General features: G+C 39.3%; 1 protein-coding gene across 1 annotated transcript in view; it reads left to right on the top strand.

Moving 5' to 3' along the window:
• The window catches only part of TMEM131 (transmembrane protein 131), a 232751-nt gene that overhangs the window by 120784 nt on the left and 86509 nt on the right, over positions 1-25458 (top strand). The window contains exon 6 of the mRNA XM_045980652.1: positions 23444-23560. Coding sequence (XP_045836608.1) covers positions 23444-23560 — 117 coding nt within the window. The remainder of the gene's footprint in view (positions 1-23443; positions 23561-25458) is intronic.

The following is a 25458-nucleotide window of genomic DNA, read 5'->3' as shown; positions in this document are numbered from 1 at the left end:
ATTTACTGGGTTTGCTCTCACCACTGCACTTGGGAGTGAGCACGAGGAGTCTCTGCACAGTGAGACAAGATGTGGATTTAGCAATTGGGCCATTGAGGTGCCTATAGACCCAGTGCAGTGGGGAGTATCCTCAGGCGAAGTATTCATGGGCAGGCTTCCTGCTGAAGTCCTAAGTACAGTTACCAGTAACTGTATATCTTTAATGCCCCTTTATATGCTTTTCTCTTTCCTGCTCTCTTCCCTTCCCCAATTTTGGAGGTCCTGCCTCAGTACTCTGGGTGCTGCTGGAAAGAAACTGGTTTCTCCTGCCACACCCTACACAATGGGGCTAGTTGGGTACTCACTCACTGCTCTCCTTTTCCCTTATTGTAAAGGTCTCCCCTGCTGGGTAATTCATTCCCATGGAGTGCTGGCTTTGGTGGAATAGGGGAAATGGAAGTGGCATTGGGAAAATTCCTCTTACAGTTTTCACTGTGACCAGCCTTTTTTTTTTTTTTTTTTTAAACATCTGTCTTGTATGGGTATCTGCCTAGGTCAGCACTCTTTGGGTTTTTTTCCCATTATGGCAAGAGTGGTTGGGGCAAGTGGACTGATTCTGCAACCCATATTGAAGTCTGCCCACCTACTACCAGATGCACAGGTGGTTGAGACAACTCCCAGGTCCCCTGGCATATGGTGCTGAATCCCACAATTCCCACAAAATCACTTCTGTTTTTGGATGTATTTCTAATCCATAGCTTAAAAAGGGGGACAAAAAGGAAGAACATCTTATGCTTCCGTGTCAGTCTCATGCTGACATCTTATGCTGCCATCACTCTTTCAATTGTAAATAAGATGGGACAGGCTTCATTTAGAGGGTGACATTTGGACAGACTTGAAAGAGGTGAGAGAAAGTACTGAGTGGAAGGAAGTAGAATATATGTAAGAAGAACATTCCAGACAGGGTACAGGCAGTACAAAGGCTTTGATGTGAAAGCCTGCCTGTGCGCAAACAGGACCGTGTGGCTAGACCAGAGTGACCAAGAGTGAGGGAATTGAATGGGGATGGGAGGGGATAAACTGTGAAGGCTCTTACTAGCTATGAGGACGACTTTGGCTGTTATCCTGATTGGAATTGGAAGCCTTCACAGATTTGAGCTGAGAAATTAAATGATACTTATGCTTTAAAAGGATCACTATTTATCAAAAAGAGACTGCAGAATAACAAGGGGAGAATCAGGGACACCAGTTACATTAACTACTGCAATACCCCTTGGTAAAAGACAGTTACTCTGACAAGAGTGAAGAAGTGAAGAAAGCGGGGCGCCTGGGTAGCTCAGTGGGTTAAAGCCTCTGCCTTCGGCTCAGGTCGTGATCTCAGGGTCCTGGGATCGAGCTCCCCCATCAGGCTCTCTGCTCAGCAGGGAGCCTGCTTCCCCCTCTTTTTCCACCTGCCTCTCTGCCTACCTGTGATCTCTGTCTGTCAAATAAATAAAATCTTAAAAAAAAAAAAAAGTGAAGAAAGCTGTTGGATTTTGGATGTATTTTGAAAACATAGCCAACAGGATTTCCTGATGTGAGACCAAGAGAAAGAGGAGAGTCAAGATTGACTGTAGTTTTTGTCCCAAACTACTAAAGGACAGAGTTGCCATCAACTGGGATGAAGAAGGCTGAAGGTTGAGCAGATTTCAGGAGTATAATCAGTAGTTAAGTTTTTGACGTGTTAGATTTGAGATGTCTTTTAGACATCCAGGTACAAGTGCCAAGTGCCAGCTGGTGTCTGAGTTTAGATTATAAGAGAAAAGACTGGATTCAAAATGGAAGTTTAAGAGTCACTGGTGAAGTCGTGGACCTGGTTGAGCTTACTGAGAGAGCCAGGCAGGGACTAAGCAGTGGTACAAAGGTAAAATACTTAGCTGCAGATAACGTTGGGTTAAAGCTAACACACCTTGTTTGTTCTTCATTACTTTATACTGTTGTCTAATTTTTTATCACACCAATTCATCTAATTTAGAAAGCGTACAGGAAAGGGGACAAAGGATAAATTGTAGCAAATCTGATGAACTCTTACGGGAAGGTTATGTTCTTGGCCTGCTGTTCTGTTTTGTTACATCCTTAAGTGTCACTTGGAATTAGATTTTCCCTGTTATTAGGGGGGAGTGGTGAGAGAAGGAGGATGAGAAGAAGAAAAAGTGGGGAGAGGAGGGGAGGGAGGGAAATACTTGTTCTGTCTCAGCATCTTCTTCAAGTACTAAAATAAGAATAGAGTCAAGTCTTGATAGATACTGAGAACTATGAAAGAGAACTTACACTCTCATTTCTAGATTCCTCCTGTCCTTCCTCAGATATAAATGACATCATGAAGCCAAGCCTTATCTTCCATAGGAATTAAACAGACTGGTCATGTTTATGGTTTCTTTAATAATTAGGATCTCAGAGATCATCTAAAAAAAATGGCTCATTTTGAATTTAGGAGAAGTTGAAACTTACAGAGGTTAAATTATTTGCCAAAATCAGTTTCTTAGTGACAGAACTAGAAACTCCGGTCTCTAATACATCCCCTACTTACTCAAGACTAGATATCCAGTTCTGGTAGTAGCCAAAGTTTATACTAAGAATTAAGTGTTCCATGATCATTTTCCTTCCTTTTTGAATTTAGATGGACTTTTGAAAGATAATATTATATAAAATATAGATAATAGAATATAGATATATAGAATATAGATATAGAAAGATAATAAATGTATATGTAAGTTCCCATTAAAATTTTAAAAGAAACCAGTTTTTCTCTGGCTGGATAAACTTCCCTGTAGTAAGTTACAAATATCTTCATTGACATTAGAAATGTTGTCAAACAGGGATACCATACTCATTGATTCTAAAACAATTTTTTCAACATTTTTATGTCTCTGAACTTGGAACACATCTTACAGTAAAGGGCATAGTACTGTCACTGTTAGCTTGCGTTGAAGTTGCATTTTCCCCAGAGTGATGGCTATCACTCTGTCTCAGTGCTACCAACTGAACATTACATTTACTGCTTGAGGTTTTTGAGGGACCACCCTCAAGAAAAAATTATAATCTGTAATCAGATTATAAACCTTCATGAGTCCTGAGTTATAGTTGAAATGCTAAGAGTAAATGAGTTTTCCTACCTTAATGCAGTGTCCAAAATGAGCCATACACACTTCTTCACTGACCCTTTCTGTGAGGCTTCTGTTAACCTCACTCCTTGCTTTAAAATATGGAAGTTTCTGCTTAACTCTGCATTTTTTAGTGTGTTTTTCTTTCCTTTTTGTTTTCTTGGTTTGTTAAAAAATTAAACATCTCTGTTACAAGCACTGGTATCTTAGATGGGGAAAATGACATTCTTTTCTCAAAGAGCCTTGAGGCTCCTCTCTGTGCCCTTTGGTGTCAGCAACAAGTCCTTGAACTGTCAGGAGTCATGAAGATGGTACGTAGGTGGCCAACAATATGACCCCTTATAGTTAAACTCACAGCATTGGGAATTATGGACAGACTGCCTGTGCTCAGTGAAATTACCCATTTTGTTTAGAGATTTTTGTTGTCTTAAAGGAGATTGGAGTTTACTCTTGCCTACTGATAGTGAAACCTAAACTTTGGGTTACTTGTCCTTGCTCCAGGAAACTGGAAGACCCTTATAAAAACTGAGACCCTTATAAAAAAGTTCCAGGCTAAAATACTGTCTCGAGTGAATGTGCAAATGTATATATGTATATATTTTTATTATGGCATACTTTCCGTAAAATTCACCCATTTTATTATTTTTTTTTAAAGACTCGTTTATTTATTTGACAGAGATCACAAGTAGGCAGAGAAGCAGGGAGCTGGGAGGGTGAAGGGGATGGAGAGGGAAGCAGAGAACTCGATGCAGAGCTCGATCCCAGAACTCTGAGATCATGACCTGAGCTGAAGGCAGAGGCTTAACCCACTGAGCCACCCAGGTGCCCCAAAATTCATCCATTTTAATGTATAGTTCTGAGTTTCAAAAATTCATAGTCCTGTAATTGACAGCTCAGTCAATTCAAGCCTCTGAGTATACCCTATTCCAGAGGTTATGTAAATAGGAACCATGCATTACCTAGCATTTGGAGTCCAACTTCTTTCATTTAGCATAATGCATTTCATGTTATCCAGGTAGTTGGATGTATCTATTCTTTGTACTGCTTTATTTCTCAGTAATATTTCACTGGATGACAGCATTACAGTTTGTTTATCCATTCACCAGAGACATTTACATTCTCCCCACTTTGGAGTTGTTATAAATAAAACCACTATAAATATTCACATACAGATTTTTATGTGAACATAAATTTTCTTTTCCTCATTTCCCTTAATATAAATACTTAGGAGTGGAATTGCTTGGTCTTACACTAAGTATATGCTTAATGCTTTCTCATAATGACTGTACCATTTTGCATTCCTAACAGGAATGAATGTATGTTCCAGTTGTTCAGCATCTTCGTTAGTACTCCGTATTATGAGGATGCGTTCTGTTTGCTTGTTTTTAGTGTTAGTCACTCAAATAGTTGTAGTGTTCATTTTTATTTTAATTTGCATTCATCACTGATTAATGATGGTGAACATCTTTTCACCATCTTTAATGCCCCTTTATATTCTTTGATGCGTGCATTTTCTTTGCCATGCATATATTTTCTTTGGTGAAATGTCTGCTCAGTTCTTCTGCCTGTTTTTTTAATTGGGTTGTTTGTTTTCTTAACTGAGTTCTTTAGAATTCGTTATATATTCTAGATATAAGTCCATATCATATATGTGATTTGCACATCTTTTCTCCCTGTTGGAAGCATATCTTTTCATTCCTTACAGAATGTTTCCAAAGACAGTTTTTAATCTGCGTGAAGTCCATTTTATCAAGTTTTCTTTTATGGGTCATGCTTTTTGGACTTGTAGCTAAGCTTTGCCCAAACCAAGGTCACAAAAATTTTCTCCTATTTTTCTTCCAGAAGTTTAATAGGTTTAGATTTTATATTTAGGTCTGTGATCCATTTTGAGTTAATGTTTGTTTATGGGATGAGCTGAGATTCATGCTCGTTTTGTATTGCATATGAATGCACAGTTGTTCCTACACCATTGGTTGAAAAGACTAGTCTTTCTCATTGAAACCCCTCTGCATTTTTGTCAAAACTCAGATGACCTAAGGGTGGGTCTGTTTCTTAGACTCTCCATTATGTCCTAATATGTATCTAATAGACTCTAAAATGTCTACCCTTTCATCAATACCACTCTTTCTTGTTTACTGTAGCTTTTTAATAATTCTTAGATATTGTGAGTCCTCCAGGGTTTTTTTTGAAAATTGTTTTGTTTTTTGTTTTTTTTTTAAAGATTTTTTTAAAAAGATTTTATTCATTTGTAAGGGAGAGAGCATGAGCACGGAAGGGGGCCAGAGGGAGAGAGAGAAGCAGGTCCGCTGTTCAGCAGGGAGCCCAACACAGGGATCAATCCCAGGACCCCGAGATCATGACCTGAGCTGAAGGCAGACGCTTAACCAGCTGAGTCATCCAGGCGCCCCTGTTTTGCTCTTTTTATTCTCTTTTCTCGCCATCTACATTTTGGAATTAGCTTGTCAATTTCTTTTGTTTTAAATCTTTCTAAGAAATTATTATTATGTTATTTTGATATACTCTTTTTTTGAAAATTTATTTATTTATTTTTTCGGTGTAACAGTATTCATTGTTTTTGCACAACACCCAGTGCTCCATGCAAAACGTGCCCTCCCCATTACCCACCACCTGTTCCCCCAACCTCCCACGCCCACCCCTTCAAAACCCTCAGGTTGTTTTTCAGAGTCCATAGTCTCTTATGGTTCGCCTCCCCTTCCAATTTCCCTCAACTTCCTTCTCCTCTCCATCTCCAATGTCCTCCATGTCATTTGTTATGTTCCGCAAATAAGTGAAACCATGTGATACTTGACTCTCTCTGCTTGACTGATTTCACTCAGCATAATCACTCCAGTCCCGTCCATGTTGCTACAAAAGTGAGTATTCATCCTTTATTTTTTTTTTTAATAAACATATAATGTATTTTTATCCCCAGGGGTACAGGTCTGTGAATCACTAGGTTTACACACTTCACAGCACTCACGATAGCACATACCCTCCCCAATGTCCATAACACCCTCCCCCTCTCCCAACCCCACCTCCCCCCAGCAACCCCCAGTTTGTTTTGTGAGATTAAGAGTCATTTATGGTTTGTCTCCCTCCCCTCCCCATCTTGTTTCATTTATTCTTCTCCTATCCCCCTAACCCCCCATGTTGGATCTCCATGTCCTCATATCAGGGAGATCATATGATAGTTGTCTTTCTCCGATTGACTTATTTCACTAAGCATGATACCCTCTAGTTCCATCCACGTCTTCGCAAATGGCAAAATTTCATTTCTTTTGATGGCTGCATAGTATTCCATTGTGTATATATACCACCTCTTCTTTATCCATTCATCTGTTGATGGACATCTAGGTTCTTTCCATAGTTTGGCTATTGTAGACATTGCTGCTATAAACATTCGGGTACACGTGCCGCTTCGGATCACTGCGTTTGTATCTTTAGGGTAAATACCTAGTAGTGCAATTGCTGGGTCATAGGGTAGTTCTATTTTCAACATTTTGAGGAACCTCCATGCTGTTTTTCAAAGTGGCTGCACCAGCCTGCATTCCCACCAACAGTGTAGGAGGGTTCCCCTTTCTCCGCATCCTCACCAGCATCTGTCATTTCCTGACTTGTTAATTTTAGCCATTCTGACTGGTGTGAGGTGATATCTCATTGTGGTTTTGATTTGTATTTCCCTGATGCCGACTGATGTGGAGCACTTTTTCATGTGTCTGTGGGCCATCTGGATGTCTTCTTGGCAGAAATGTCTGTTCATGTCCTCTGCCCATTTCTCGATTGGATTGTTTGTTCTTTTGGGTGTTGAGTTTGATAAGTTCCTTATAAATTTTGGATACTAGCCCTTTATCTGATATGTCGTTTGCAAATATCTTCTCCCATTCTGTCATTTGTCTTTTGGTTTTGTTAACTGTTTCCTTTGCTGTGCAAAAGCTTTTGATCTTGATGAAATCCCAAAAGTTCATTTTTGCCCTTGCTTCCCTTGCCTTTGCCGATGTTCCTAGGAAGATGTTGCTGCGGCTGAGATCAAAGAGGTTGCTGCCTGTGTTCTCAAGGATTTTGATGGATTCCTTTCTCACATTGAGGTCCTTCATCCATTTGGAGTCTATTTTCGTGTGTGGTGTAAGGAAGTGGTCCAATTTCATTTTTCTGCATGTGGCTGTCCAATTTTCCCAGCACCATTTATTGAAGAGGCTGTCTTTTTTCCATTGGACATTCTTCCCTGCTTTGTCAAAGATTAGTTGACCATAGAGTTGAGGGTCTATTTCTGGGCTCTCTATTCTGTTCCATTGATCTATGTGTCTGTTTTTGTGCCAGTACCATGCTGTCTTGATGATGACAGCTTTGTAATAGAGCTTGAAGTCCGGAATTGTGATGCCACCAACTTTGGCTTTCTTTTTCAATATTCATTTCGCTATTTGAGGTCTTTTCTGGTTTCATATAAATTTCAGGATTATTTGTTCCATTACTTTGAAAACAAAAAGGATGGTATTTTGATAGGGATTGCATTAAATGGGTAGATTGCTTTAGGTAGCATAGACATTTTCACAATATTTATTCTTCCAATCCAGGAGCATGGAATATTTTGCCATTTCTTTGTTTCTTCCTCAATTTCTTTCATGAGTACTTTATAGTTTTCTGCGTATACATTCTTAGCCTCTTTGGTTAGGTTTATTCTTAGGTATCTTATAGTTTTGGGTGCAATTGTAAATGGGATTGACTCCTTAATTTCTCTTTCTTCTGTCTTGTTGGTGGTGTACAGAAATGCAACTGATTTCTGTGCATTGATTTTATATCCTGACACTTTACTGATTCCTGTACAAGTTCTAGCAGTTTTGGAGTGGAGTCTTTTGGGTTTTCCACATATAGTATCATATCATCTGCGAAGAGTGATAGTTTGACTTCTTCTTTGCCGATTTGGATGCCTTTAATTTCTTTTTGTTGTCTGATTGCTGAGGCTAGGACTTCTAGTACTATGTTGAATAGCAGTGGTGATAATGGACATCCCTGCCGTGTTCCTGACCTTAGCGGAAAAGCTTTCATTTTTTCTCCATTGAGAATGATATTTGCGGTGGGTTTTCATAGATGGCTTTGATAATATTGAGGTATATGCCCTCTATCCCTACACTTTGAAGAGTTTTGATCAGGAAGGGATGCTGTACTTTGTCAAATGCTTTTTCAGCATCTATTGAGAGTATCATATGGTTCTTGTTCTTTCTTTTATTAATGTGTTCTATCACATTGATTGATTTGCAGATGTTGAACCAACCCTGCAGCCCTGGAATAAATCCCACTTGATCGTGGTGAATAATCCTTTTAATGTACTGTTGAATCCTATTGGCTAGTATTTTGGTGAGAATTTTTGCATCTGTGTTCATCAAGGATATTGGTCTGTAGTTCTCTTTTTTGGTGGGATCCTTGTCTGGTTTTGGGATCAAGGTGATGCTGGCCTCATAAAATGAGTTTGGAAGTTTTCCTTACATTTCTATTTTTTGGAACAGTTTCAGGAGAATAGGAATGAGTTCTTCTTTAAATGTTTGGTAGAATTCCCCTGGGAAGCCGTCTGGCCCTGGGCTTTTTTTTGTTTGGAGATTTTTGATGACTGTTTCAATCTCCTTACTGGTTATGGGCCTGTTCAGGTTTTCTATTTCTTCCTGGTTCAGTTGTGGTAGTTTATATGTCGCTAGGAATGCATCCATTTCTTCCAGATTGTCCAATTTGTTGGCGTAGAGTTGCTCATAGTATGTTCTTATAATTGTCTGTATTTCTTTGGTGTTAGTTGTGATCTCTCCTCTTTCATTCATGATTTTATTTATTTGGGTCCTTTCTCTTTTCTTTTTGATGAATCTGGCCAGAGGTTTATCAATCTTATTGATTCTTTCAAAGAACCAGCTCCTAGTTTCACTGATTTTTTTCTATTGTTTTTTTGGTTTCTATTTCATTGATTTCTGCTCTGATCTTTATGATTTCTCTTCTCCTGCTGGGTTTAGGGTTTCTTTCTTGTTCTTTCTCCAGCTCCTTTAGGTGTAGGGTTAGGTTGTGTACTTGAGCCCTTTCTTGTTTCTTGAGAAAGGCTTGGACCGCTATATATTTTCCTCTCTGGACTGCCTTTGCTGTGTCCCACAGATTTTGAACCGTTAGGTTTTCATTATCATTTGTTTCCATGAATTTTTTTCAACTCTTCTTTAATTTCCTGGTTGACCCATTCATTCTTTAGAAGGATGTTGTTTAGTCTCCATGTATTTGGGTTCTTTCCAGCTTTCCTCTTGTGATTGAGTTCTAGCTTCAGAGCATTGTGGTCTGAAAATATGCAGGGAATGATCCTAATCGTTTGATACCAGTTGAGACCTGATTTGTGACCCAGGATGTGATCTATTTTGGAGAAGGTTCCATGTGCACTAGAGAAGAAAGTGTATTCTGTTGTTTAGGATGAAATGTTCTGAATATATCTGTGATGTCCATCTGGTCCAGTGTGTCATTTAAGGCCTTTATTTCCTTGTTGATCTTTTGCTTGGATGATCTGTCCATTTCAGTGAGGGGAGTGTTAAAGTCCCCTACTATTATTGTATTATTATTGATGTGTTTCTTTGATTTTGTTATTAATTGGTTGATATAGTTGGCTGCTCCCACGTTAGGGGCATAGATATTTAAAATGGTTAGATCTTCTTGTTGGACAGACCCTTTGAGTAGGATATAGTGTCCTTCCTCAACTCTTTATTATAGTCTTTGGCTTAAAATCTAATTGATCCAATATAAGGATTGCCACCCCAGCTTTCTTCTGATGCCCATTAGCATGGTAAATTGTTTTCCACCCCCTCACTTTAAATCTGGAGGTGTCTTCACGTCTAAAATGAGTTTCTTGTAGGCAACATACTGATGGGTTTTGTTTTTTTATCCATTCTGATACCCTGTGTCTTTTGATTGGGGCATTTAGCCCATTAACATTCAGGGTAACTATTGAGAGATATGAATTTAGTGCCATTATTAGCCTGTAAGGTGACTGTTACAGTATATTGTCTCTGTACCTTTCTGATCTACTACTTTTAGGCTCTCTCTTGGCTTAGAGGACCCCTTTCAATATTTCCTGTAGAGCTGGTTTGGTGTTTGCAAATTCTTTCAGTTTTTGTTTGTCCTGGAAGGTTTTTATCTCTCCTTCTATTTTCAATGATAGCCTAGCTGGATAGAGTATTCTTGGCTGCATGTTTTTCTCGTTGAGTGCTCTGAATGTATCATGCCAGCTCTTTCTGGCCTGCCAGGTCTCTGTGGATAAGTCTGCCGCCAATCTAATATTTTTACCATTGTATGTTACAGACTTCTTTTCTCGGGCTGCTTTCAGGATTTTCTCTTTGTCACTAAGACTTGTAAATTTTACTATTAGGTGATGGGGTGTGGACCTATTCTTGTTGACTTTGAGGGGGGTTCTCTTCATCTCCTGGATTTTGATGCTTGTTCCCTTTGCCATATTAGGGAAATTCTCTCCAATAATTCTCTCCAATAGACCTTCTGCTCCCCTCTCTCTTTATTCTTCTTCCGGAATCCCAATTATTCTAATGTTGTTTCGTCTTATGGTGTCACTTATCTCTCGAATTCTCCCCTCGTGGTCCAGTAGCTGTTTGTCCCTCTTTTGCTCGGCTTCTTTATTCTTTGTCATTTGGTCTTCTATATCACTAATTCTTTCTTCTGCCTCATTTATCCTAGCAGTGAGAGCCTCCATTTTTGATTGCACCTCATTAATAGCTTTTTTGATTTCAACTTGGTTAGATTTTCGTTCTTTATTTCTCCAGATAGGGCTTTTATATCTCCAGAGAGGGTTTCTCTCATATCTTCCATGCCTTTTTCGAGCCCGGCTAGAACGTTCAGAATCGTCATTCTGAACTCTTGATCTGACATATTACCAGTGTCTGTGTTGATTAGGTCCCTGGCCTTTGGTACTGCCTCTTGTTCTTTAGTTTGTGGTGATTTTTTCTGCCTTTTCATTTTGTCCAGATAAGAGGATATGAAGGATCAAATAAAATACTAAAAGGGTGGCAAAGACCCCAGAAAAATGCGCTGTAACCAAATCAGAAGAGACCCCAAATTGTAGGGGGGGAGAAAGGGGATAGAAAGAGGTTCAGAAAAAAAAGAAAAAAATTTAAGTAATGAAACAAATAAAGAAAAAATATAAAAAAGAAAAAAATGTATATTTAGATAAACTAGTCAAAAAACGTTAAAAAAGAAAAGGGTAAAATTTTAAAAAATTTAGCAGAAGAAGAAAAAAGAAAGAAAAAAAATTGAAAAAAGAAAAAAAAGTTGAATTAACCGTAAGACTAAAGAATCATGGGGAGAAAGCCATGAGTTCCGTGCTTTGCTTTCTCCTCCTCTGGAATTCCCCTGCTGTCTTAGGAATTGAACCTGCTTTCCTTGATAGATGAACTTCGTCCTGGCTGGATATTTTGTTGATCTTCTGGGGGAGGGGCCTGTTGTAGTGACTCTCAAGTGTCTTTGCCCAAGGCCGAATTGCACTGCCCTTACCAGGGGCCGGACTAAGTAATCCGCTCGGGTTCGCTTTTGGGAGCTTCTGTTCCCTGAACGCTTTCCGTAGAGTTCCGGAGGACAGGAATGAAAATGGCGGCCTCCTAGTCTCTGGCCCGGAGGAGCCGAGAGCCCGGGGCCCCACTTCTCAGTGCGCCCCCAGAGAACAGCGCCCAATCACTCCCATATCCCCAGCCTCTAGCTGCGCTCCGAGCTCACCCAGCCCGCGACCAGTTCAAGGTATCCCCAAGCTGAGAGTTCATTCCTCGGCTCTGTCTCTGTAGCCGGCTTCTCCGTTCTAATTTCTGCGAGCTCTGCGGCACTCCGACACCCCCGATCCTTCTGTGACTCTGCAGGACCGGGGGCAACGCTGACCCCGCGTGGGCTTCACCCCGGTTTAGCCTCTGGAGCAATGTCCCTCAGTGGAACAGCTTTTAAAAGTCCTGATTTTGTGCTCCATTGCTCCGCCGCTTGCCGGGAGCCGGCCCCTCCCCCGCGGTCTATCTTCCCGTCCTTTTAGAGTCACTTCTCTACCAGTCCTACCTTTCAGAAAGTGGTTGATTTTCTGTTTCTAGAATTGCTGTTCTTCTTCTCTTCTATCTCCCGTTGGATTTGTAGGTGTTTGCAATGTTTAGATAAGCTGTTGAGCTGATCTCCTGCTACCTGATGTAGTCTCAGCCTGCTACTTCTCCGCCATCTTGACTCCTCCCTCCAATTTTGATATACTCTTAAATGTATAAAAAACGGTACAGATAGACTCCTTATATCCCTCACTTAGTCTCTCCTAGTTCTAACATCTTATATAATCAGAGTACAATTATCATAACAAGGAAATTAACATTAGTACAATATTACTAAAAAACTTATATGAGGGACACCTGAGTGGCTCAGTCAGCTCAGAGTGGCTGAAGCATCTGCCTTCAGCTCAGTTCATGATCTCAGGGTCCTGGGATTGAGCCCTATGGCAGGGTCCCCACTCAACAGTGGTCTGCTTCTCCCTCTCGTTCTGCCCTTCCCCCCACTTGTCATGATTGCTCTCTTGTCTCTCTCGCAAATAAATAAAATCTTCTAAAATATATGAATTTCATCAGTTTTCCTATCAATACTGTACTTTTTCTGCTGTAGGATATTATCTCACATTGCATGCAACTTTTTCTCCTTAGACTGAAATTTTTATTGCAGTTACATTGGATATATAAATCAGGGGAGAATTAACATCTTAACAATATTAGGTCTTCTAATCCAGCGACACAGTATATCTCCATTTTAAAGGCTTCTTTTTTTTTATTAACATATAATGCATTATTTGTTTCAGGGGTACAGGTCTGTGATTCATCAGTCGTACACAATTCACAGCACTCACCATAGCACACATCCTCCACAGTGTCCATAAGCAGGCCTCAGTTTGTTTCCTGAAATTAAGAGTCTCTCATGGTTTGTCTCCCTCCCCAGTCCCATCTTGTTCTATTTTTCTCTCCCTTCCCCCACAACCCCACCAAATTCCTCATATCAGAGAGATCATATGATAATTGTCTTTCTCTGATTGACTTATTTCTGTCAGCATAATACCCTCTAGTTTCATCCACATCGTTGCAAAAGGCAAGATTTCAATTTTTGATGGATGCATAGTATTCCTGTGTGTGTGTGTGTGTGTGTGTGTGTCTGTGTGTGTGTGTGTGTGTGTACACACATACACCACATCTTCTTTATCCATTCATCTGTTGATGGACATCTAGGTTCTTTCCACAGTTTGGCTATTGTGAACATTGCTGCTATAAACATTCAGGTGCCCGTGCCCCTTTGGATCACTGCATTTGTATCTATTTGAGGAACCTCCATACTGTTTTCCAGAGTGGCTACACCAGCTTGCAGTCCCACGAACAGCGTAGGAGGGTTCCCCTTTCTCTGCATCCTCGCCAACACCTGTCATTTCCTGACTGGTTAATTTTAGCCATTCTGATGGGTGTGAGGTAGTATCTCACTGGTTTTGATTTTTAGTTCCCTGATGTTAAAGGCTTTTTTTTTTTTATCTCTTTCAGCAATATTGTGCAGGTTTCATCTTACAGAACGTGCACATTAATAGATTTACACTTCAGTATTTGTGCATGTGTGTGATTGTTAATTATGCTTTTTAAAAAATTAGAATTCTGAAATTCATTGCTAGTATATGGAAATACAACTGATCGTTATATATTGACCTTGATTCCTGTGACTTGGTAAACTCTTTTATTCTGGAAGGATTTTTGAAGATATTTTTGGAGTTCTTTATATTGACAGCTGTGTTGTTTGTGAATAAAGACAGATTGTTCTTACTTTCTAATGTGTATGCCTTTTATTTCTTTTCCTTCTCTCATTGCGCTGACTAGTACTTCCAGTATAATGTTGTTCAGCTGTCCTGAGAGGACATTCTTACCTTGTTCCACATTTTGGCACTCAGTAATTCACCATGAAATATGGTAGTTAGGGTTTTTTAGATGCTGTTTATCAGGTTGAGAAATTTCTCTAATACCAGCTTACTGAGATTTCTAATCATGAATGGATATTGAATTTTGCCGATTTGTTTTATGTACCTTTTGAAATGACCATCTGACTTTTTTTCTTCAGTAAGTTAATAGTATCAATTAAATTGATTTGACTTTTGCATGTTGAACTAGAGTTGCATTGTCAAGATAAAACCCACTTAGTCATATGGTGTATTATCATTTTTTATATATCGACTGGATTTAATTTGCCAATATTTTGTAGTTGATTGTATGTCCACATTCATGAGACTTACTGACTTTTCTTTTCTCATCATGTCTTTGGTCTTGGTATCAGGGTAATGCTAAGCCAGTAAAACAAGGTTTTGTTTTACTCCTTTTCTATGTTCTCTCCTTTTCTATGTGCTGTAAAGTATGTAAGATAGATATTAATTCCTTCTTAAATAGATGATAGAGACTTCTACCATTCTGCCAATGAAACCATCCAGGCTTGGGTTTTTCCTTGTAGGAAGGTTTTAAATGAGAAATCAAACTTCTTTAATGGGTAGAGGTCTGTCCTTATCATCTGTTTCATTTTGAATGAGCTTTGGCAGATTCTGTTTTTTAAAGAATGCGTCCATTTCTTCTAGTTATTAAATTTATGGTCATACAGTTGCTTGTAATATTCCTTAATCATCCTTTTTATGTATAAAAAGGTACATGTTACTGCAGGAAATATTAAGGGGGGTCCTATAAGAGAGAAAAAATCCTAAGAATATCATTGAACAGAAATATAGAAACAATCTATAGACAGATTTCAAAGGCAACACGATGTCAATAAAAACCTATCTCTCAATAATCACTCTCAATGTGAATGGCCTAAATGCGCCCATAAAACGACACAGGGTTGCAGATTGGATAAAACGACAGGACCCATCCATATGTTGTCTACAAGAGACCCATTTTGAACCTAAGGATACACCCAGACTGAAAGTGAAGGGATGGAGAAGCATCTTTCATGCCCATGGGCCTCAAAAGAAGGCCAGAGTAGCGATTCTCATATCAGATAAATTAGATTTTAAACTAAAGACTGTAGTCAGAGATACAGAAGGACACTACATAATTCTTAAAGGGACTATCTGCCAAGACGATCTAACAATTGTGAATATCTATGCCCCCAATATGGGAGCACCCAATTACATAAGAAAACTATTAATCAAGATAAAGAGTCATATTGATACGAATACAATAATAGTAGGAGATCTTAATACGCCGCTCTCAGAAATAGACAGATCATCGAAGCAGAAAATTAATAAAGAAATAAGAGCATTGAATGAAACATTGGACCAGATGGACCTCATCGACGTATACAGAACATTCCACCCTAAAACAACAGAATATTCATTCTTCTCAAGTGCACATGGAACCTTCTCCAGAATAGACCACATACTGGGTGACAAAGCAGGACTCAACCGATACCAAAAGACTGACATTATTCCCTGCATATTCTCCGATCACAATGCTTTGAAACTGGAGCTCAATCACAAGGAAAAGTTCAGAAGGAACTCAAACACCTGGAAGCTAAAGACCACCTTGCTTAAGAATGCTTGGATCAACCAGGAGATCAAAGACGAACTTAAACAATTCATGGAAACCAATGAGAGTGAAGACACCTCGGTCCAAAACCTATGGGATACAGCAAAGGCTGTTCTAAGGGGGAAATACATAGCCATCCAAGCCTCCCTCAAAAACATTGAAAAATCCAGAATACACCAGCTGTCTCTACACCTTAAAGAACTGGAGAATCAACAACAAATCAAACCAACTCCACATGCAAGAAGGGAAATAATCAAGATTAGAGCAGAGATTAATGAGGTAGAAACGAGAGATATAGTAGAACGTATCAATGAAACTAGAAGCTGGTTTTTTGAAAGAATCAATAAGATCGATAAACCATTGGCCACACTAATCCAAAAGAAAAGAGAGAAAGCCCAAATTAATAAAATTATGAATGAAAAGGGAGAGATCACAACTAACACCAAGGAAATAGAAACAGTCATCAGAAATTATTACCAACAGTTATATGCCAATAAGCTAAGCAACCTAGATGAAATGGATGCATTCCTGGAAAGCTACAAACTCCCAAAATTGAACCAGGAAGAAATTGACAACCTAAATAGACCGATATCTAGTAATGAGATTGAAGCAGTGATCAAAAACCTCCCAAAAAACAAGAGCCCAGGACCTGACGGATTCCCTGGGGAATTCTACCAAACTTTCGAAGAAGAAATAACACCAATTCTCCTGAAGCTGTTCCAAAAAATTGAAGCAGAAGGAAAACTTCCAGACTCTTTTTATGAAGCCAGCATTACCCTGATCCCCAAACCAGGCAAAGACCCTACCAAAAAGGAGAATTTCAGACCAATATCACTGATGAATATGGATGCAAAGATTCTCAACAAGATCCTAGCAAACAGGATCCAGCAGCACATTAAAAAGATTATCCACCATGACCAGGTGGGATTCATCCCTGGGTTGCAAGGTTGGTTCAACATTCGCAAATCAATCAGTGTGATAGAACACATCAATAAGAGAAGAGAGAAGAACCACATGGTCCTCTCAATTGATGCAGAAAAAGCATTTGACAAAATCCAGCATCCGTTCCTGATGAAAACGCTTCAAAGTATAGGGATAGAGGGAACATTCCTGAACTTCATAAAATCTATCTATGAAAGACCCACAGCAAATATCATCCTCAATGGGAAAAAGCTTGCAGCCTTCCCGTTGAGATCAGGAACACGACAAGGATGTCCCCTCTCACCACTCTTGTTCAACATAGTATTAGAAGTTCTAGCAACGGCAATCAGACAACAAAGAGAAATAAAAGGTATCCAAATTGGCAAGGAAGAAGTCAAACTCTCTCTCTTCGCAGATGACATGATTCTTTATATGGAAAACCCCAAAGACTCCACCCCCAAACTACTAGAACTCATACAGCAATTCAGTAACGTGGCAGGATACAAAGTCAATGTACAGAAATCAGTGGCTTTCTTATACACCAACAATGAAAATACAGAAAGGGAAATTAGAGAATCGATTCCATTTACTATAGCACCAAGAACCATAAGATACCTGGGCATAAACCTAACCAAAGAAGTAAAGGACCTGTACTCGAGGAACTACAGAACACTCATGAAAGAAATTGAAGAAGACACAAAAAGGTGGAAGACTGTTCCATGCTCTTGGATTGGAAGAATAAACATTGTTGAAATGTCTATACTGCCTAGAGCAATCTATACTTTTAATGCCATTCCGATCAAAATTCCACCGATATTTTTCAAAGAGCTGGAGCAAATAATCCTAAAATTTGTATGGAGCCAGAAGAGACCCCGAATTGCTAAGGAAATGTTGAAAAACAAAAACAAAACTGGCGGCATCACGTTACCCGATTTCAAGCTTTACTACAAAGCTGTGATCACCAAGACAGCGTGGTACTGGCATAAAAACAGACACATAGACCAGTGGAACAGAGTGGAGAGCCCAGATATGGACCCTCAACTCTATGGTCAAATAATCTTCGACAAAACAGGAAAACATATTCAATGGAAAAAAGACAGTCTCTTCAATAAATGGTGCTGGGAAAACTGGACAGCGATATGTAGAAGAATGAAACTCGACCATTCTCTTACACCGTACACAAAGATAAACTCGAAATGGATAAAAGACCTCAATGTGAGACAGGAATCTATCAGAATCCTAGAGGAGAACATAGGCAGTAACCTCTTCGATATCAGCCACAGCAACTTCTTTCAAGATATGTCTCCAAAGGCCAAGGAAACAAAAGCGAAAATGAACTTTTGGGACTTCATCAAGATCAAAAGCTTCTGCACAGCAAAGGAAACAGTCAACAAAACAAAGAGGCAACCCACGGAATGGGAGAAGATATTTGCAAATGACAGTACAGACAAAAGGTTGATATCCAGGATCTATAAAGAACTTCTCAAACTCAACACACACAAAACAGATAATCATATCAAAAAATGGGCAGAAGATATGAACAGACACTTCTCCAACGAAGACATACAAATGGCTATCAGACACATGAAAAAATGTTTATCATCACTAGCCATCATGGAGATTCAAATTAAAATCACATGGAGATACCACCTGACACCAGTTAGAATGGCCAAAATTAGCAAGACAGGAAACAACGTGTGTTGGAGAGGATGTGGAGAAAGGGGAACCCTCTTACACTGTTGGTGGGAATGCAAGTTAGTGCAGCCACTTTGGAGAACAGTGTGGAGATTCCTGAAGAAATTAAAAATAGAGCTTCCCTATGACCCTGCAATTGCACTGCTGGGTATTTACCCCAAAGATACAGATGTAGTGAAAAGAAGGGCCATTTGTACCCCAATGTTTATTGCAGCAATGGCTACGGTCGCCAAACTGTGGAAAGAACCAAGATGCCCTTCAACGGATGAATGGATAAGGAAGATGTGGTCCATATACACAATGGAGTATTATGCCTTCATCAGAAAGGACGAATACCCAACGTTTGTAGCAACATGGACGGGACTGGAAGAAATTATGCTGAGCGAAATAAGTCAAGCAGAGAGAATCAAGTATCATATGGTCTCACTTATTTGTGGAGCATAACAAATAACATGGAGGACATGGGGAGATGGAGAGGAGAGGGAGTTGAGGGAAACTGGAAGGGGAGATGAACCATGAGAGACTATGGACTCTGAAAAACAACCAGAGGGTTATGAAGGGGTGGCAGGGGGGTGGGGGGGGGTGGGAGGTTGAGGAACCAGGTGGTGGGTAATAGGGAGGGCACGTACTGCATGGAGCACTGGGTGTGATGTCAAAACAATGAACACTGTTATGCTGTAAATAAACAAATAAAAATAAATATTAAAAAAAAGGTACATGTTAATGTCTACATTTCAGTTTCTTATGTTTTTATCTTCTTCCTTTTTAATCTTGGTCATTTTGTTCAGGGTTTTATCAGTTTTATGGACCTTTTTGAAGCATTATCTTTGGTTTTATTGACTTTCTGCTGTTTTCTGTTTTCTACTTTATTCCTTTCTGCTTTTGTCTATTATTTTCTTTGTTTTGTATATTTTGGGTTTAACATACTCTGTTTTTAGTTTCTCAAGGTGGGAAAAATAGATTTTTTAAAATTATGTTCAGTTAGCCACTGTATAGTACATAATTAGTTTTTGATGTAGTGCTCAGTGATTCATTGTTCAGTATAACACCCAGTGCTCATCACAGCACGTGCCCTCCTCAATACCCATCACCCTGTTAACCCTCTCCCCACTCTCCTCCCCTCTGAAACCCCCAGAATGTTTCTCGGCATCCACCGTCTCTCATGGTTCATTTCCCTCTCTGATTTCTCCCCCTTTGGATTTCCTTCCTTTCCCCTATGGTCCTCCATGCTTATGTTCCACATATGAGTGAAACAATATGATAATTGTCTTTCCTCTGCCTGACTTACTTCATTTAACATAATCCCCTCCAGTTCCATCCATGTCGATGTAAATGGTGGGTATTCATCCTTTCTGATGGCTGAATAATATTCCATTGTGTATATTTTTGCTTTTGTTTCCCTTGCCTTTGGAGACTTGTCTTGAAAGAAGTTGCTGTGGCTGATGTCAAAGAGGTTACTGCCTATGTTCTCCTCTAGTATTCTGATGGATTCCTGTGTCACATTGAGGTCTTTCATCCATTTTGAGTTTATCTTTGTGTATGGTGTAAGAGAATGGCCTAGCATCATTCTTCTGTATATAGCTGTCCAGTTTTCCCAACACCACTTATTATAGAGACTGTCTTTCATCCATTGGGTATTTTTTCCTGCTTTGTCGAAGATCAGTTGACTATAGAGTTGAAAGTCCATATCTGGGCTCTCTATTCTGTTCCATTGTCTATGTGTCAGTTTTTGTGCCAGTACCATTCTGTCTTGATCACACCTTTGTAATATAGCTTGAAATCAGGCAATGTGATGCCCCCAGTTTTATTTTTCTTTTTCAACATTTCCTTGGCTATTTGCGTCTTTTCTGGTTCCATACAAATTTTAGGATTGTTTATTCCAGCCCTTTGAAAAATGCCAGTGGTATTTTAATAGGAATGGCATTGAAAGTATAAATTGTTTGGGTAGGATGGACATTTTAGCAATGTTTCTTCTTCCAATCCTTGAGCATGGACTAGTTTTCCATCTCTTTGTGTCTTCCTCAATTTCTTCATAAATGTTTTGTAGTTTCTAGTGTATAGATCCTTTACCTCTTTAGTTAGGTTTATTCCTAGGTATCTTAGGGATTTTGTTGCTATTGTGAATGAAATTGACTCCTTAATTTCTCTTTACACAGTTACATTCTTAGTGTATAGAAAGGCAACTGATTTCTGTGCATTGATTTTGTATCCTGCCACGTTGCCGAATTGCTATATAAGTTCTAGTAATTTGGGGGTGGAATTTTTGGGTTTTCCACATAAAGTATCATGTCATCTGTAAAAAGGAAGAATTTGACTTATTCTTTACCAATTTGGATGACTTTTATTTCTTTTTGTTGTCTGATTGCTGAGGCTAGGACTTCGAGTACTATATTGAACAATAGTGGTGAGAGTGGGCATCCCTGTCCTGTTCCTGATCTTAAGGGAAAGGCTCTCAGCTTTTCCCCATTGATAATTACATTTGCTGTGGGCTTTTCATAGATGGTTTTTATGATACTGAGGACTGCTCCCTCCATCCCTATACTCTGAAGAGTTTTAATCAGGAATGGATATTGTATTTTGTCAAATGCCTTTTCTGCATCAATTGAGAGGATTGTATGGTTCTTGTCTTTTCTTTTACTGATGTGCTCTACGATGGTGATTGATTTGCGAATGTTGAACCACCCTTGCATCCCAGGCACAAAACTCACTTGGTCCTGGTGAGTAATCCTTTATTGTATTGTTGGATCCTTAGCTAGGATCTGTTCAGTATTTTGGCATCCATGTTCATCAGGGTAATGCTGACCTCATAGAAGGAGTTTGGAAGTTTTCCTTCTGTTTCTATTTTTTGAAACAGGCCGCCTGGGTGGCTTAGTCATGAAGCTTCTGCCTTCGGCTCAGGTCATGATCCCCTAACCTGGGATCGAGCCCCACATCAGGTTCCCTGCTTGGAAGGAAGCCTGCTTTCCCTCTCCCACTCCCCCTGCTTGTGTTCCTGCTCTCTCTCTCTCTCTCTCTCTGTCAAATAAATAAATAAAATCCTTATTTTTTGAAAGAGTTTCAGTGGAATAGGTATTATTTCTTCTTTAAATGTTTGGTAGAATTTCCCAGGGAAGCTATTTGGCCCTGGACTTTTGTGTTCTGGGGAGGTTTTTGATTACTGTTTCAATTTCATTACTGGTTATTGGTCTATTCAGATTGTCTATTTCTTCCTGTTTCAATCTTGGTAATTTTTAAGTGTCCAGGAAGGCATCCATTTCTTCCAGATTGCTTCATTTGTTGGCATATAGTTGCTAGTAAAAATTTCTAATAATTACTTCTATCTTTTTGGTATTAGTTGTGATCTCTCCCCTTTCATTCGTGATTTTATTAATTTGAGTCCTTTCTCTGGAAACACAGATTATTGATTTGAAGCATTTCTTCTCAAAATAAGCATGTAATACTGTACATTTCCCTCCAAGTATTGCTTTAGCTGTAGCCAACGTATTTTGATATGTTGTGGGTTTTTTAAGATTTTATTTATTTATTTATTTGACAGAGAGATCACAAGTAGGCAGAGAGGCAGGCAGAGAGAGGGGAGGAAGCAGGCTCCCCGCTGAGCGGAGATCCCGATGACCCTGGGATCATGACCTGAGCTGAAAGCAGAGACTTTAACCCACTGAGCCACCCAGATGCCCTGTGATATGTTGTGTTTTAATTTTCAGTTGATTCAGAATATTTTAATTTTCTTGTGACTACTTCTTTGGTCGGTGGGTTATTTAGAAGTGTGTTAATTTCAAGCTACTTAGAGATTTGCCAGGTATCTTTCTGTTATTGACTTTGGTTCAAGTGTGACCTCCATCTAGTGTGTCCAGCTTCCAGTGGTTGTATGCTCCCCTTTTAGCCCACCCTCAGCTTTTAGCAGAGGGTAAACATTTTAGCTAAATACATTTTACCCTCTTATATGGTAGCCTCATCTTCCCATTCTCTGCCATGGTGAGCCAATACAGTCCCATGTCTCCTTGGAGGTGCATGTCTTTCCTCAAATTTTGGACTACTTTTTACACAAATCCGTTATAGGTTCCAGAAAAGTTATGATTTTGTAAATTATTGTTTTGGTTATTGATACGCGGGGGAAGCATTCTTTCCAGCTTTCTCCATCCTAAAGTAAAGCCAGAAGTCTCAAGGCCATGTATTTTAAGCTACAGTCTGGGCAGTGTTTTAGAGTTTGAGCCACAGAGGCAGAAAAGAGAGGTTGATGACTCTACATTTTAAGGCTTCATTGCAGACAGAATTGCAGTCACATTCTCTTTGAAGTCCATGGAGTAACCCAATTGTTCTGTTGTAACAAAGTTGTTGTTTTTTTTTTTTTAAAGATTTTATTTATTTATTTGACAGAGAGAGAGATCACAAGTAGGCAGAGAGGCAGGCAGAGAGAGAGGAGGAAGCAGGCTCCCCGCAGAGCAGAGAGCCCGATGCGGGGCTCGATCCCAGGACCCTGAGATCATGACCCGAGCCAAAGGCAGCGGCTTAAATCCACTGAGCCACCCAGGAGCCCCATAACGAAGTTTTATTTCACTAACTGTAGTGACATCTTCAATCTGCACAAAATAACAGGAGTGAGTTTCTGCACATAACTGCCACCCCTGCCTTATTTTCTAATTTAAGTTGTGGGCCCATACAGTGCCTTGTGTGAATGGGTCACGTAGGTCAGGGGGTTGAGGCCTGGGCTTATTTCTTCTTTGGAATAGTGCAAGTTGCTGCTTAGTAGTAGAGTAATACATCTATATAAGAAGTTTAGCTTTGGCTCAGTCCCTGCTTGATTATGTGTTGAGGGAACAGCCTATAATTAGACACTTCATTCCAGCCTAGTGGTTGTTGAAGGAACAGAACCTAAGGAAACTGTCTGCTCTCCAGGGTTTTAGGCTGGTAATTGGCAAAGCTATATGACTATATACATCAATATGAAGACATCTTTTTATTATTTTTCCATTGCAGAATAATTTAGCTAATTTAAAGCTTCTACCTTCATGGGGGAGAACCTAGTTCATGGAAATAATTCTAAGATGATTGTTTTAGAGAACTTCAGCTACTTGACTGTGGTCAGCACAATTGGATTTTTTAGTTGTTAATTTAACTTTATTTATTGCTGTTCTTTTTCAGAAAATACTTCCAGGAGGAAATACATCATTTGATGTAGTTTTTCTTGCAAGAGTAGTGGGAAATGTAGAAAATACTTTATTTATTAACACATCCAATCATGGGGTATTTACTTACCAGGTAAGAACCAGGAGTAAAACTTTCATTTTTTTATAAAATGTAGTTCTCATCTCTGATGTATCATATGACAGCCTATCAAGAACCATCTTTAAAAACTCAGGGATAATAGGAAATATAAGAGTTTAGCCTTAGAGCATTTTTACTCACTGTTGTGTCTGTGACTATCCCTATTCAGAACAGACTGAACAGTCTTTTAAAGCTACAGCTAAAGCATTAATGTAAGATTGGTTAGCAAAATAATAGTAAAAAATATCTTACACTGACTAAATTTTTTTTTAGATTTTACTTTGCACATTATACTTTTATAATAGTTTCAAGAGTAAAATATACATGCCTGCTTTTCTTAGTAAATGATTGTTTAAAATTTGTTCTTCTTATATGTAATTATTGTTTAGGTTATTAAAGTTAATGTTTTATGAATCAAGACTTTTGTATATCAAGGTTATCAAGATTATTAAGAAAAAATGCTTATATGGCACTATACATACCTTAGTATGCATTTCTGCCTATGTTATTGATACCGTTATCCTCATTTTTTTAGATAGGGAAGGTGAAGTTTAGAAAGTTAAATAATTGGTTCAGATTATGCTACTAGTAAATTATTGAGCAGGGATTCAAACCCATGTCTTTGTACCTACAATAACCATCCTCTTAACCACTGTGTTATATGGCGCTTAGAACACATTGGTTTAACTCCTTACTCAGCTAATGTCTTACTTGACAGTGTTTATGATTTGGTTTTCAACATTCTTCTCCAGGACCCAGAACATACCATGTATCTTGAAAATTAGTGTCACAGTAAACTGATCAGTCAGGCACCTGTGTTTATGTTTGGTGAATAAGTCTTTAATGGTAAATAAGTAAGTAAGCAGCCTGCATAGATTAGTAACTTTGAAGTACCATATATATGACACTCATTTAACAAGAACCTCTTGAGTAAATGAAGACTATTATAAGAATATTAAGACCTTTGCTCCACAAAGGCACTCCCAGTTGCCTAGGTGGTTGTGGCCAAGCTGGACTACCTGAGGCTTGTGATCAGGTCATTCTCAAGGAGAGCCTCAGTGGCTGGCCACTGTCTTTCTTCACTTCTCCACATCTAATCTTTCACAAAGTCCCCCTCCTAAATATATCTTGAGTCTGTCTGCCTCTCTTCTCTTCACTGCCATTGCTGTCTTCTAAGCTACCATTGCTTCTCTCTGGATGACACAGTAGCCTCCAACCAGCCCTCCACATCCCTCCAATCGCTGCCATAGGCCATCATTCACTGTAATCAGAGTGACCTGAACATAAATCACATCTAGTCAACTTGCCCATGGAAATCCTAATGTCCTATTGCTCTTAGAGCAAAATGTAAACTTCTGACCAAAGCCGACAAGGCTCTGAGGTTCTGACTCCCGTAGCTCTGCTACCTCACCCCATGACCCTGCTTCTCATGGCATTCCTGGTCTTCAAACAAGTCAACCCCTTTCCCGCCTCATCCCTTTGCATATTTCCCCTTGCCTGAATACACTCTCACTGCAGCTTTTTCTCATCTTGCTGGTGACATCAGCCCACATCACTTCCCCAGAACAGATTGCTCTGACCATGCTCTCTAGAAGAATATTCCCAGCCTCACCCCAGCCAGTTATTCTATATCACATTACCTGGCTTTTGGAACTTTTTTATTGTTACCCAGTCTGTTCCTCATACTAGAATATAAGGTTTATGACAGCAGGCATATTATTTTTCTTATTCACTATTAAATCATTCACTATGTGTATATTTATGCCTAGCACATCATAGGCACTTAATAAATATTTGTCATTTGAGTGACTGGCTCACCCTGTTTAGTAAGTCAACCCAGGGCCTTGCCTTCCCATGTTGGTATGACCTGGAGCTGAGCTTGATATTTGAGA

The sequence above is a fragment of the Meles meles genome, chromosome 16 (assembly GCF_922984935.1).
Source record: "Meles meles chromosome 16, mMelMel3.1 paternal haplotype, whole genome shotgun sequence".
Classification (NCBI taxonomy): Eukaryota; Metazoa; Chordata; class Mammalia; order Carnivora; family Mustelidae; genus Meles; species Meles meles.
Note: the sequence above shows the minus strand (reverse complement) of the source record. Positions and strands in the feature narration are given on the sequence as shown.